We start from the raw sequence: 13,460 nt of genomic DNA, 5'->3' as shown, positions 1-13,460 counted from the left end.
TCTCTCTCTCTCTCTCTCTCTCTCTCTCTCTCTCTCTCTCTCTCTCTCTCTCTCTCTCTGCCTGCTGATGGACAGATGCAGTACAGAGAGCTGAGAGCTGATCCTGGACAAAGCCCCAACAAGCGCAGGCGGGCGTACCCCAGCTAGCTGGAAGCTGAAACTCTGTACATTTATTGTAATTTCATATCTGGTTTCTTAACCGTGTCCTCTTGTACATTTGATTCTGACGAAGATACATTTACTGATTTTTATTTTGTTGCTACCGAACTGAATTGTTTTCTAAATATGTGAAAGAAAAAGATGTTGTGTTTTTTTTAATCTAATTTATTTCTCTCCACACAACCCAACTCTTGTTGTTAAAGTGATGAAATAAAGGACTGTGTCGTCTGCATGCAGTGCTGCTGTCGCATGCAACCGGAGCAGAGTCCTTCTGACCGTCTGACCTGAACGTGTCGTTGCTGTGTCTGAACTCAGAGCTGCATGCTGATTCTGTTCCATATCCTCAACCAGCACCACAAGGTCCGCTGTTATTCCGCACACTGGTCTTCTTTCTCTTCCCGTCAGTCAGGCGAACAAAAGTTTTTGTGTACATTTTTTTTCACACAATTTTTTTTTTTTGGAGATTTCTCCACTCAAATGGGTTTTTATATTCCTGTGGGGGTTCACATGAGCAGTTATAAGCAGTTAGTGTTTTTTCTTCCAGTTTGTAGCTTTTATTATCTGATGTTTGCCAGTTTAAAACAGCTTTAAAACAAATTTTACCAAGTAATTTTGGTAAGTGTTATTTCAAGTGTGCTAAGATGTTCAGATGTTCATTGAAATAAGACAAAAATAACTTCCAAGTAAGACACAGGATCCTGTTTTAGGTTAATAATTCCTTAATATCGATGGAAAAAGTACTTGGTCTGTTATCAGATTATTTCATTATAACATGGGAAAAATGTTTTTGTATAGGTAGAATAATTTGCTGGTGGAACTTGTACTTGTAAATTAATATTAAGGTATTGTGTAAAACAAGCTCTTATATCTGACTGAAAAGTTACCAGTAAGTTATTCTGTCTTATTTTAAGTGTATTAAAATATTTGCACCAGAAACTAGACAAAATTACCTGGTAAGTCATTTTATCTACTTGTTAAGTTGATAAAATGACATCTTGGCAGATTGATAATTGACAGCCTGCAGTCTGCTGATCCTCTCGCTGTCCGGGCCGGGTGAAGGTTTCCTGTGTTGGAAAAAAACAAAAACAAAACTTCTTTCTCAATGCAGGACCTAAGTCAGTTGGATTTTGTGAAGATTTCCTGGGTTCTTCTTTCCTGAAGTGGTTTGGAACAAGATCTGAAACTGCAGCAGATATAACAGTAAAGTCTGAACCGTTAATATCTGCTCCCACTGCTGGAAAAACAGTTTGAGTTATTTTAAATAAGCTGAAGCCGTTGATCTTCTACTGCTATGAGGATTTCTTTCTTTCACAGCAGCACAAACATTTTCCTTTTTAGATCTTAACAAATTTGAGGACAGATCCACCTGATCAGCCGTCATTCCAACTGTTATAAGAAAACATTTCAGGGTTTTTTTGGCAGGTGATTTTCTCTGCAGTTCTGAGTGAAGAGTTAAAATATGACAGTTTCAACTGCTCAACTTGTCACAGATTTTATTTTTAATACTTTTCAGTCACTAATACAAATCTGGGTGGTTTAAGGAGCAAAAATAACATCTACAGTTCCTGTCTTTGCTGCACAAACACAATCGATGGGATTGCTTTTCAGTCTGTTTTAATCTACAGCAAAACAAAAAAAAGGAAAAAAAATGAGACATAGCATGAAATGTATTCAACTTCTAAATATTTCTACCTGCAAAATGTTGCAAAAACAAATGAAATGTCCTCTTCCTTACACTTGTTACCAGATTAAAGGAAATAAAAAACAGTTAACTATCAATGCAATTTTATCAAAGTTTTTAAAGTATTTAATGACCGTTATTTAAGGTTTGCAACATTTGTCCAATTAGACTTTTTCTTATCTTGTTTCTTTCAACTGCAAATTATTGGATGTCTCCATCATTTTGTCTTGATGTGGAAGTGAGGTGGAAAACACATCACACACCTGGATATGTTTTATTTAGGTGTGTTTTACTCAGCTGGTAAAAAAAAAAAAAAGACATTTTTATTCTTTTCCATAAATTAGCAAAAAAAAAAAAAATTTAAATCAAGACAAAAAATAAACTAACTGAACATCCTCCAAAAGTATTCCATATTTCCTGCCTGTTGTAAACCAAACAAACATAAACTGAATCAGTTTTGAACAAAAATGTTGATCTAAATTCTGAGAACAATAGTTTGGTGATTTTCTCATAAGGTGGATATTTTTCCAGCCTTGTGTAACTTTGTAACTTTTCCTAAGCCTGTTCTGTAAAAAGAACACAGTTAATGCAGCCACTCATATCTGAATCACACATATTCATATCTCAGCATCTGTTTAATGCTTTGGGTGGAAAAGCAGCTAATATCTTGCAGCGGTCAGACATTTGGAGCTGACCTCCTCTTAGTGTTTACAACTGCTAGGAATCAGCAGCTTCAGATGAAAGCTCTTTCAACAGATGTCAGTGTTCATATCTATGAGCACTGATGTCTGACAACCAAAGAAAAAGAAGCATTAAGACCTTATTTAACCCTCTTTGTGTTCCTTTTTTTAAGATTTTTTTTCCCCCGCTGCTCTTTGTTTTACTAACTCTCCTCACTTTGTTGATCCTGTTCTATCGCTGTCTTCCTCTCAGCATCTCCGTCTTTGTCTTTTTAACTTTGGGATGCAATGACCTGCATGTATGTGGAAGCTGCTGTCTGTAAGTGTTTTGCATGATTGATCCTAAACTATACAAGTGCATTTATGAACACTAAATGTGCGTAAAAGCTATGATTATTGATCCGACGTACTGTTAACTCCCCCGACGAGTCCTCACTGTTGTATTGATCTGTTTTTGACTTCTTTCTCTGAGAAAATATATTTCTTCACAGATGTGTGTGGCTTTTCATGTCTTACATAAGCAAATAAATGAGGCAGAACTTTGTGAACACGATGCAGGATTTTTAGGAGGGAATTTGATGTTGGGAAATCACTGAGGTCAGACTGTTCTAGAAGATTCCAGATTCAGTCGGTTCTGAGGTGAAAAGTGAAGTTGATATAAAAACGTCAACCAAACGCAACCGAAAGTAGAGCTGACTGCTGCTAAATATGCATTACAGGAAGTCCAAATGAATATTAATTGTAAAAATCTAGAAAGAATTAAACCACAAAGGCTTCGTGTTCTTCATGTTAAATATGACAAAAAGTCATCCAGGTAATGTCAGTGGTGTTTCCTGAGAGAGTCTTTACTGCACAAGCAAAAATTTGTGCAACAAGTGGAACTGACTTTTTTAACTAGGTCAAAGAAGTCAATTCCACACACATAGCTAGCTGCTGTCAGCAGCTGGTTGAGTTTAACTAGCTACTCATAGCTAGCTACTATCCAGATTCTGAACAGTCTAAGTAATGAATATTTTGATTTAGAAATACCCAAATGCAGTTTGGACTATTTAAAACAAACTTCACTGAAATGAATCTTTAGCACCAGATAGTGGACGCTGTGAATCAGACACCAACTTCAGTGTCATCAGGTAACAGAGGTCAACAGCAACTTTCTGTTGCTCATTGCCTCCACAGGAGATGCTGGACATGAAAATAAGCAGGAGAAAAGTTTTCCAGGCCACAGATGATAGATAAGCTTGTTGTTTTGACTCATGTCTCTGTGTAGGAGGTGAGGCATTGCTGCTGCCGCCGCTTATAATCCCACTGAGGAAACAACTTTACTGGGTTATTTCAGCAGGATGATGGCAGACGGCTGGACTCTCACCAGCTGGTTGAGTTTGACAGCCTGACTGCAGCTTCTACTGAATTCTTACTCAGTTTCCTAAAGGGACTCAACAGCAGCACTTCAAAGATGTGAGTTTGCAGGTCTATCCTGGGTCAGCCAGTCAGCAAATAAAGCAAAAATAAATCAGATACACACAGTTCCACACACAGCTAAAGGTCCTCATGAATGGGGTTTTTACGATGTGTTTTTTTTTTTTTATAAAAAAAAGTATGGCCTTCATAGAGTCAACAAATATAAAGCTTCCCCTATAAAGAAATATGACTACAATGAATTAAAAAGAGGCCCCCTGCCTCCGGGCTGTGTGTTGAAACGTTGGCCAGCAGGTGGCGTCATTAGCATTAGTTTTGTTGAGCATAGAGCTGAAATGGAACCAGGACTGGTTGGAGTCTAGATCTGGAACCGCACTGCTCAGTATTCCTGTCTCTGTCATATCTCACTTTACCCTTACACACACACACACACACACACACCTACACACACAGTAAGCTTTATACAGTAAGCCAACATTGTTTTTTCTTCCTCCATTTACATGATAAAAATCGCACAAATGTCAATTTAAAACTGGGGAGAAAATGGAAAGGAAATAGAGGAGAAAAAAAATCAATGTGATTTAAAAATATTAAATATAAAATTTTTAATATCTAAAAATATTAAGAGCAGAATATAGGGGAAATAACTGATTTGATTGTCACAACAATAAAAATATTGCGCTAATTAAATATTGAATATGAAAAAAATTGAGAAAAAAATTATTGAAAATAAAAGCTAATAAAAACAATAATGTTGGAGAAAAAAATGAAGGAATGGTGATGTTACATTAATACTGCTGAAAACGATAAACAATTACTTTGTATCACATTGTACAATCACATATGTTTGCAAAGTTCTTTTCTTAGGTTGCAATATTTGCCACACTATTTACATTATCAAGACATGTATTTATTTCTAGTTATTGGTCATTTTGGCAGGATTTGTCTTCCATTTAAACCAAAACAATTTCAGTTGCTCGATGTCATAATCAGAGGTCAATGAGATCTAAAACTGAGAAAATAAAAAAAAACTTCCCTCAAGCTGGATGCAGCACACATAAAGTTATGTATGTGTTTATAGGTACATACCTACCAGAGCATATGTATGTGTATATGTAGACATGTACATACACAGGTGTATCTAGGTGCTTGTATCTTTTTATTGTTTTTTTCATGTATAAAAACTATTGTTGCTGTGTACTGTACTGTGTATAACTTCAGCTAACAGAGATCCGATTTCAAGTTCAGCATGTTTGCTGAGCGGACCGGCTCCTGTTCAACCAGCACGTCTGGATCCAGACAACAGGGAAAGTCACCAGACGCCATTAACAGTCTGCGGAACCTAACACACGCCTTTCCAAACCCTTTCATCAAATTTACTCTGGCGGTTTCAGTCACAAAGTTATTATCTAAAGATTTGTAAAGCTACATGAAAACAGATGCATGTTTCTTAAACAAATACTGATTTAGTCTTTTTCTTTTCTTTTTTGGAGAAGTGTGTACATGTCAGTTGTTTCTCCACTCTAGTAGCACATTTAGATTGATTGACAGCAGTGCTAAGACCCTCCTGGCTGTGATGGGTTGTTTTTGGTCGGGATTGGCAATAGTAGCTCAGTATGGAACACTTCTAGTGACACAGGAGAGAAAACAATTAGAAATTGTGGCAACAACTTGTGGAAACAATTAAATTATGGCAAGTTGTGACCAGGAGCTACTAAATCGTCAGCACAAGTTTTTGTTTGTTTTAAACTTTCTCCCATGTAACCAGATGGAAGAAGAGATGATCGATCATTTCACAGATTATCTGTCTCATAACAAACTGTCACGGCATGGTGACAGTTTTATCAGATATGTAAAATATATTCTTATAAAAGTTCCATAGTACAACTTTAATAAACTAAAACATTATTTGGAAATTGCATTTTGTATCTACTCAGATGATCTTTGTCTAGTATTGCAGGTTACAATATGTGGGACGAAACAGGAAAAACAGGAGGACTGTGAAACAGGGAATTCTTTTTTTTTTTTCACAGAATTGTTGCCACATGTTTGGAACTTTTTTACAAATCTTGACCTACGCAACAGTCTTACAGCTGGCTGAAATTCTTTCAGGGAGCTGACTGAGCAGAAACCTCTCCCAGTTCTCTGGGACTGAACTCATCTCAGATTGGACAGGGAAACAATGGCCTGATGCTAACAGCTACATCACTGTTCACCAAGGATTAGTCATTTCCAGAACCCGTGTGGCACAGGGTACTGATGTCTTACCTCTGAGTGAGAGGCAGGGTACACCCTGTAGGTAGTAGGTCACCAGTCCATCACAGGGCAACTCAGAGTCCCATGGGGCCGACTGTCTCTGGTTAAGCTAACATGTATATTTTTGGATTGTGGGAGGAAGCTGGACTCCACTCAGTAAGTCGCCAGCACAACTGGCTCATATACATTGTTGCTTTGAGGCGAAAGCAGGAAATGCTTTTCAACCACGCAGTCCCTGAAAACGAGGAACAGTTAATGACCTGCAGTCTGTGAAGTTATGGGATTCATCAGTATCAATGGAATTGGTTCCAATATGCCTAAGTTAAGGTTCTAGTTGAGTAAAGTTTAGTAAAAGGCAACATTTTGAGAAAGTATCCATAAGCCAGGGGTAGAGTTCACCTCCCTTTGCTTCATCCACAGGGTCTGGACCCTCGACTATTGAGAAATGATTGCTTCCTGGAGGCATGAACTCTGTTAAAGTTTGAAATGTTACCCTGTTACTAACATTGACTGTGACATATGTAATGATCCAGTTTGACGCTATGGCCTACTGGAAGTTGCCTGGATTGTAATCAACCATTCTCCACTGCAAAGAGAGAAGTGCTGATCTGAACAAGGTGACTGTTGACGTTAATTCATTATTATTGATTAACATCATGGACCAAATGACTTCGATCACTTCTTCTGCTGCCATTGCTACAACTACAGGCAGACTGCAACAATAAAATAGCGCAGGAAATCAATGTCGTTATTCACAACTCCTCCGGTAGAAAATCTACCAGAGAAATCCAAGCAAAGGGAAGAAAGTTCACAATGTCTGTGAAGAGAGATTTTAATCGAGTGGATTTGCACAGGAAGGAAAATTACCAGGCTATAGGATTAGAATAAGTGAGGAATCTTGAATTAGTTTCAATTACAACAATTAATTTCCCTTTGAGATTAAAAAAGTAAATTTGAATTGAATTGAAGATAAAGTTAATATGTTATCTTAAGTTTGGGAGCAGCAACCATTTGTCCAGCAGTCTACTCATACCCAGTTGACTCATCCTTCACAGCCCGTCACTCCTTCAACCTCACCCTCCACTAATCCTCACCTCAACTCTCCTCTCCTATCACTCTCACACTTTTCCCTATTTCCTCGACTCATCCTTCATCTTTATGCACTCCTCCTTGTTGCAGGAGGGAAAGTCGTTCCATACGATGAGTCTCCTCCCAAACCGTGGTCAGTAAGACTACCCAGATTACCATCCTCACACCCAGTCACCCGTCCCTTTGACCCCTTCCGTCAACATGCTTTTGAACTACCCATGACCTGCATATTTTAGAACTGTAAAGTCAGAACTGATTGACCAGCTTACTGCAGGGAGTGTTCCTGATCAGCTTGTCTGCCGTTCACATCTGTCCCCCAGAGAAAATACACAAAATATCATGAGTAAGAAAATCAGGAGCTGGTGTCAAACTGCTGAGCACCTGAAATGTTCCTATACAGCATCAGACAACTCTGATGCTGTATAGGAACTCTCTATTTATCTATTTCTTACTAACATTGATTTCTACATCATTTCATATTTTCAAACTACAGTAAAGCAGGTCAATAAAGACTTTATGCAGATTTTGTGATGTAATTCATCTAAAGCTAATGTCTCAGTTTAAGTGTTTTTTCTGGTTTAAACTGGGTTCCTCTGGTTGGAACTTTTGTTCCCTTTCAATGATCAGAACATGATGGTAAAAAAAACGTTTCACCTCGGTATAAATCTGTTCACAATGCAAAGGGAACTGCTCTGCAGCTGCCGGTTGCACTTCTGCAGCAGCGACTTTGGCTAGGCCACAGTACAGACGGGAAATGTCATTACAGAGCACTCACTTATCAGCGACCAACACGGACAGCAGAAAGGAGGCTGGAAGAGAGCGGGGTTAGATATTCTCCTAACTCCAGGCCCAACCTTGGACATGATGTTTTCTCTCTTTATTTTCATTCGTTCAGACGTTATTTTGACGTCCCTCTGTCTACTGCTGTGCCCTCTGTTGGTCATGGTTGGTTAGTTTGGTTATTAAGCCTGACTGATCATAGTGAAGAATCCTTTGGTTATAAACATTCTGATAGTGATAGAGTTATTTTTTTACCTTGCTGAACAGTCATGGGGAAAGGTTCACCCTCCATTTGTTATATTATCAGATCAGGTTCTAAAATCATCTACAGCTCAACTAAAGATGTAGATGATTGTGCAAGTGTGCAACAACATAGGTGCCATACTTCCATTGCATAGAGAAGCCAAAAATAATTCAGTTTTTACGGAAAAGTTAAGTAAGTACACCTGATTGTTCAGCATCTTGTAGAACCTTTGGTTGTAGTAACGTCAAATTTCTGTGGATTCATATTGATCCACTCACATTTAGACCAAAAAGATTCACTGACATTCATTTCTCTGATCTTTCTTAATGTCCTCATTATGTCAGTAAAATTAAGAATTGGAATTTGACTAGGACATTCTAAACCGGGGACCAAATTCTTGAGCCGGAAAAGTGTAGGTGCCCCATCTTGGTCGGAGGGGAAGTCATGGCTCAAGTGGAGGAGTTGAGGTATATCGGAGTCTTGTTCACGTATTAGTGAAAAATGGAGCTGGAGATAGACAGGCAGATTGATGCAGGGTCTGCAGTGAAGCAAGCGTTGTACCGGTAAAGAGAGAGCTGAGTCAAAAAGCAAAGCTCTTGATTTTCTGGTCGATCTACGTTCCTACCCTCATCTATGGTCATGAGCTTTGGGTCATGACCAAATGGATGAGATCATGGACACAAGCGGCCGAAATGACTTTTCTCTGTAGGGTGTCTGGTCTCTCCCTTAGAGATAGGGTGAGAAGCTCAGTCATCCAGGAGGGACTCAGAGCAGAGCCGCTGCCCCTTCATGTCGAGAGAAGTCAATTGAGGTGGCTCAGGCCTGAGCCCCCATCCTGGACGCCCCTCTGGTGAGGTATTCCAGAGGAAGACCCAGGACACGCTGGAAGGACAGTTTCCTGGCTGGACTGGAAACTCCTTGGGATTCCCCCAGAGGAGCTGGAACATGTGGTTGGGGAGAGGGAAGTCTGGGTCTCCAGAAAAGCAGAAGAATGTGTATGTATGTGTGGATGGATGGATGGATGGATGGATGGATGGATGGATGGATGGATGGATGGATGGATGGATGGATGGATGGATGGATGGATGGAATAAATTCATGAATGGATTAATTAATTATACAATGGAGTTTATGGTCAACTCACTGACTGCATTCTGGTCTGTTCTTGTGGCTGCAAAACATACAAATCATCAGTTTTCCACCACTGTGTTTACATAAAGCTGACAAAATATTTGTGCTAATAAGTTGCTTTGCTTTCTCTAAATGTGTCACTGTGCACATTTCAAACATCTCTACCTTAGTCTCAGTTATCATAAGGTCTTTGTTCAACAATCCTTTGCAGGCTAGTCAGATTCAAACATGTGAAACTTAAGCCAAGCAACAGTTATTCAGTCTTCTATAGTGAACTGACTGAGCATTGTGCTGTTTCTCTTTATGGCCCATTTCCTGGCCCATCCAGTCATGAGATCTTTGGAAGACTCAGATTTTTCTTAATGGTGGGAAATAATCTTTTTCTCAATATGATGGGTCTCAAATTGTTTAAAAATGGTTGATGAACTCTACAGCTATGAACATCTTTCAACCTTATGGAAGCAGTAAATGTGTACTTATTTTTATCCTGATTTCATATTTATTTAATAAGTAGTTGAGTCTGATAATTGTGTCACTCTTGCAGTCAGAGTTACACAAGCAGCTCATTTTCCTGGAGAGTGATGGAGAGTTTTCCCTGTGTCTCTGAGCTTACAGAAGGCATAAATAAAGTAAAGAATCATCCTGTTTGCTCATCTTCGGCCATGCCGATTCCTCCTCAAGCGCAGATTAACTCACTCTATCTGAAATGAGTGTCTCTGTGTTTGGACTGAGGGCATGAACCAGACAAGGATTGATCAGTGCAGTGATCCAGTCATAGTGGTCAGGAGATTAATTGACTGAGGCAGCTCATAAAGATATGAAATTCTTTCTTCCTGCTGACAGCTTCTAAATTACTGTAACACAAATCCATAAGAAAGCATAGCAGCTGCTGAACCGCAGGAAAACCCACTGTAATATGAAATAGATTAAAAATCTCAACTTAGATCTAGACCTTCACAAAGTAGACATGAAGAGCTGAAAGATCTTAAAGAGTAACTCATCATGCCCTGGATTAAGGTCATGTAAGAACAGATGAGAAACAAAGTTATAGACAGTTTTCTGGAGATTCTAATCCCATTTGAAAAGTTTTGAACTAAAATACATTAACAATTCAATTCAATTTTAATAATCCACAGCAGACTTGTCCAAAACTCCACAGATTTAAAAGACTCACCCAACACTGGATCAAGAAAAATATCAGGTTTTATAAATTTTCACATATGGATAATATTGTTTAGATAGCTTTTTAAAACTTAGTAGGTGAAAATATTGTTTTATAACACAGCTTGTTTGTATTTACTTTATTGTATCGCTACACAGTAAAAAATGCTGGGTTATTTTCATAACCCAATTTCTGGGTTGAAGCTGTTGGGTCATAGGTTGGGTTAGTTTGACCAAATATTGGGTCAAAATTCATAACTCATGAGTTGGGTCAGAAATTTATCGGAAGTCTACATCTTGCACACTTCTGTTGGGCCAGGAGTTGGGTGGGTAGATTTACCCAAACGGTTGGGTTAAAGATGAAACTTGGAAGAAGCCACGCCCCTCTTCACAAGCCTCCATTTTCAACATGACTGTGAACATTGCATAACGGACTTCTCCTCTACTTTGAAATAAGACATGGTAAGTAAAAAGAAGATAAAGTTTCAACGTTTATAGAATTTTATACATAAATTGAATTTATTTCAAACATGTTTGATATTTATTTTTATGGTTATTTGAAATGTTTATTATGGCAGGTTCCTCTGACAAAGAGCTTCGGTGTTGCTACAATACGGATGTTGGGGAAAAAATAGATGAAGGGGAAGGGCACAATTTGTCAAGTAAATTAAATTCAGTTTTTAATATAACCTCAATCATATTTGTCCGTAACTTAACATAGTCAAATTTTTAAAAATCGATTTAGTTTTAAAAGAAAAGGTAGTTGACGGTTTGTCCCCTGATTTTTGCAATATGCGCGCGCATCCTTAGCGGGCTGAGGCTACGTGTTCGAACACCAGCAGTAATGGCGGAGGAGAGCGAGCAGAGCTTTAATAATGTGGGTATATTATGCTTTTTGAAAATAAAATAACTTTTGCAAAGTTATTAGGCGATAAATTAGTTGTGTAAACCTGAATTATGCGCTCGGTTTATTAACATATAGCTTAATTACAAACATGCTCGGACGTGTTCGCACTTATCGCTCCCCTCCAGCCGCCGGCTCGTCTCGCCCTCTGTCAGTTGACCGGGCGGAGCGGCTCGTTAAGCCGAGAGAGAACGACCGTCTCCCGGCACATTGCTTTCAAACTCCCGCTGGTTTTAGGCAACGAATTAAAAGCAAAACTAAGACAATATCTAATGTTAATGTTTGCTCATTTTATTATTATTGTTACTACGGTATTAATTACAAATACATTTATTTAAAGTTGGTGCTGAAAGTTATTCAGCACTAAGTTTGTGTTAAGTTTTACTTCTAAATTAAATTATATGTCATTTTATTTTATTAAGTGCTATATTTATTTTTAGGAACATAAAATTACTCTGAACATTTGAAATTGCTGGCTAATTACAAGTTATTTGCAGTTGAGACAGCTATAAGATTTAATTCAGTCATTAAAGTTTGATTTGTGATTTTGTCTTTTCTGATAGATTTTGTAATTTTACATCCAGGATCTTCAGGAGAATTAAGCGAAACCCAAACTCCTCGTTCTCAACGAAGACCTTCTGCATGACCAAGAACATGAGTCTGCTCCCTCAAGGTATTGAAGCTCAGAAGAAATGTTCTCTAAAATGTTGTCATGCTTTTTAGTTACTGTAACATTTTAACACTAACTTATGTTTGATACAGAAGATGATGTAGTCCTGCAGCTGCTGCCAGTACCCCTTCCTGCTCCACCTTACTAATTTGGGAGAAGTTTCAGATCCATCAACCTGGAAATTCAGATGTTTTCATTGATATCCAGCCTGTAAGTCAACCTTCATCTCTGAATAATGCTCAGATTGTTTAAGTGCATCACATTCAATAGTGAGGTTTTGTGTTAAACTAGAATCAGTCAGAAATTAGTTTTTGAGAATGTAGCCCTTTACCTTTAAATTCACTAAAGGCCTGTTTTTGTGCTTCTCTCTCTTGTTCTCAACGAAGATCTTTTGTATGGCCAAGAAGAGAAAGGAGCGGCCGTCTTCTCAACAACATGAATTTTCTCCCTTAAGGTATTGAAGCTCAAGAGATGTTTATAAACTGTTAACATTTAACATTTTAACACAAGCTTGTTTCCCATGCAGACAAGATGATGTAGCCCTGCAGCTGCTGCCAGTGCTCCTCCCTACTTACACATTTGGGAGAAGAGTTTCAGATCCATCAACCTGGAAGTTCAGAGGGTTTCATTGATATCCAGCCTGTAAGTCAACATTCATCTCTGAATCATGCTCAAATTGTTTGCTGTTTATATAAGTTCATCACTAATGGCCTGTTATTTTCTGTCTTCTCTCTCCATCAGGTTGGGACAAACCTGGTGGTGCATCTACAAAATGTGACAACCTGTATGTCCTCATGCAGGGAGACAGGCAAAATGCTAAAGTGTCGTTAAAAATGCTCCTTGTTTAATGGCTGAAAGGTTTACTTGTAGTTTGCTTTAAAACAGACTTTTTTTCATTAAATGTTTTCTGATATGGAGTAACAGATACTTCTGGAGTTGTAGCCAAATGAATTGAAGTGATTTAACTACTTATGTTTTGTAACTTTTGTAAATGAAATTGCTGGCTCTATATATGTATCATGTGGAAATAAAAGAAGCTTTAAATTCATATGTCTTTTAATCCTGTTTTTATATAGTGAAATTTAAAATAATTTTTTTTAACCCAACTATAGTGGTATAATAACCCTTGTGTTGGGTTATGAATTTCAACCCAATTTTGGGTCAGTTTAACCAATTTAAACAAGTCAATTTAACCCAACGTTTGGTTAGTTGCCATGACCCAATGTGCTGGGTCAAACCCTCAACCCAACCCAGTTGGGTTAAAACAACCCAGCGTTGGGTCGGTCCAT

General features: G+C 38.2%; 1 protein-coding gene and 1 long non-coding RNA gene across 8 annotated transcripts in view; both read left to right on the top strand.

Moving 5' to 3' along the window:
- The window catches only part of mctp1b (multiple C2 domains, transmembrane 1b), a 35,630-nt gene extending 35,188 nt beyond the window's left edge, over positions 1-442 (top strand). For all 5 annotated transcript variants that reach the window (XM_015000652.2, XM_015000651.2, XM_015000650.2 and 2 more), the window contains one exon: positions 76-442. In XM_015000652.2, coding sequence (XP_014856138.2) covers positions 76-147 — 72 coding nt within the window. In that variant the 3' untranslated portion in view covers positions 148-442. The remainder of the gene's footprint in view (positions 1-75) is intronic.
- A 10,327-nt stretch (positions 443-10,769) lies between these two features.
- LOC148155938 (uncharacterized) lies at positions 10,770-13,219 on the top strand. Of its 3 annotated transcripts, none has more exons than XR_015764812.1 (6): positions 10,770-11,059; positions 12,086-12,174; positions 12,264-12,381; positions 12,558-12,625; positions 12,698-12,813; positions 12,913-13,219. It is a non-coding gene; the product is annotated as an uncharacterized LOC148155938 (long non-coding RNA). The 3 variants fall into 3 exon arrangements; XR_015764810.1 differs by lacking the exon at positions 10,770-11,059 and adding an exon at positions 11,110-11,474 and having other exon boundaries at positions 12,065-12,174; XR_015764811.1 differs by lacking the exon at positions 10,770-11,059 and adding an exon at positions 11,111-11,474.
- Positions 13,220-13,460: the final 241 nt, after the last annotated feature.

This window comes from Poecilia mexicana, unplaced genomic scaffold, assembly GCF_051168715.1.
Source record: "Poecilia mexicana isolate PSO_F unplaced genomic scaffold, ASM5116871v1 scaffold_12, whole genome shotgun sequence".
NCBI lineage: Eukaryota > Metazoa > Chordata > Actinopteri > Cyprinodontiformes > Poeciliidae > Poecilia > Poecilia mexicana.
This window is presented reverse-complemented; position numbering and strand designations above follow the sequence as displayed.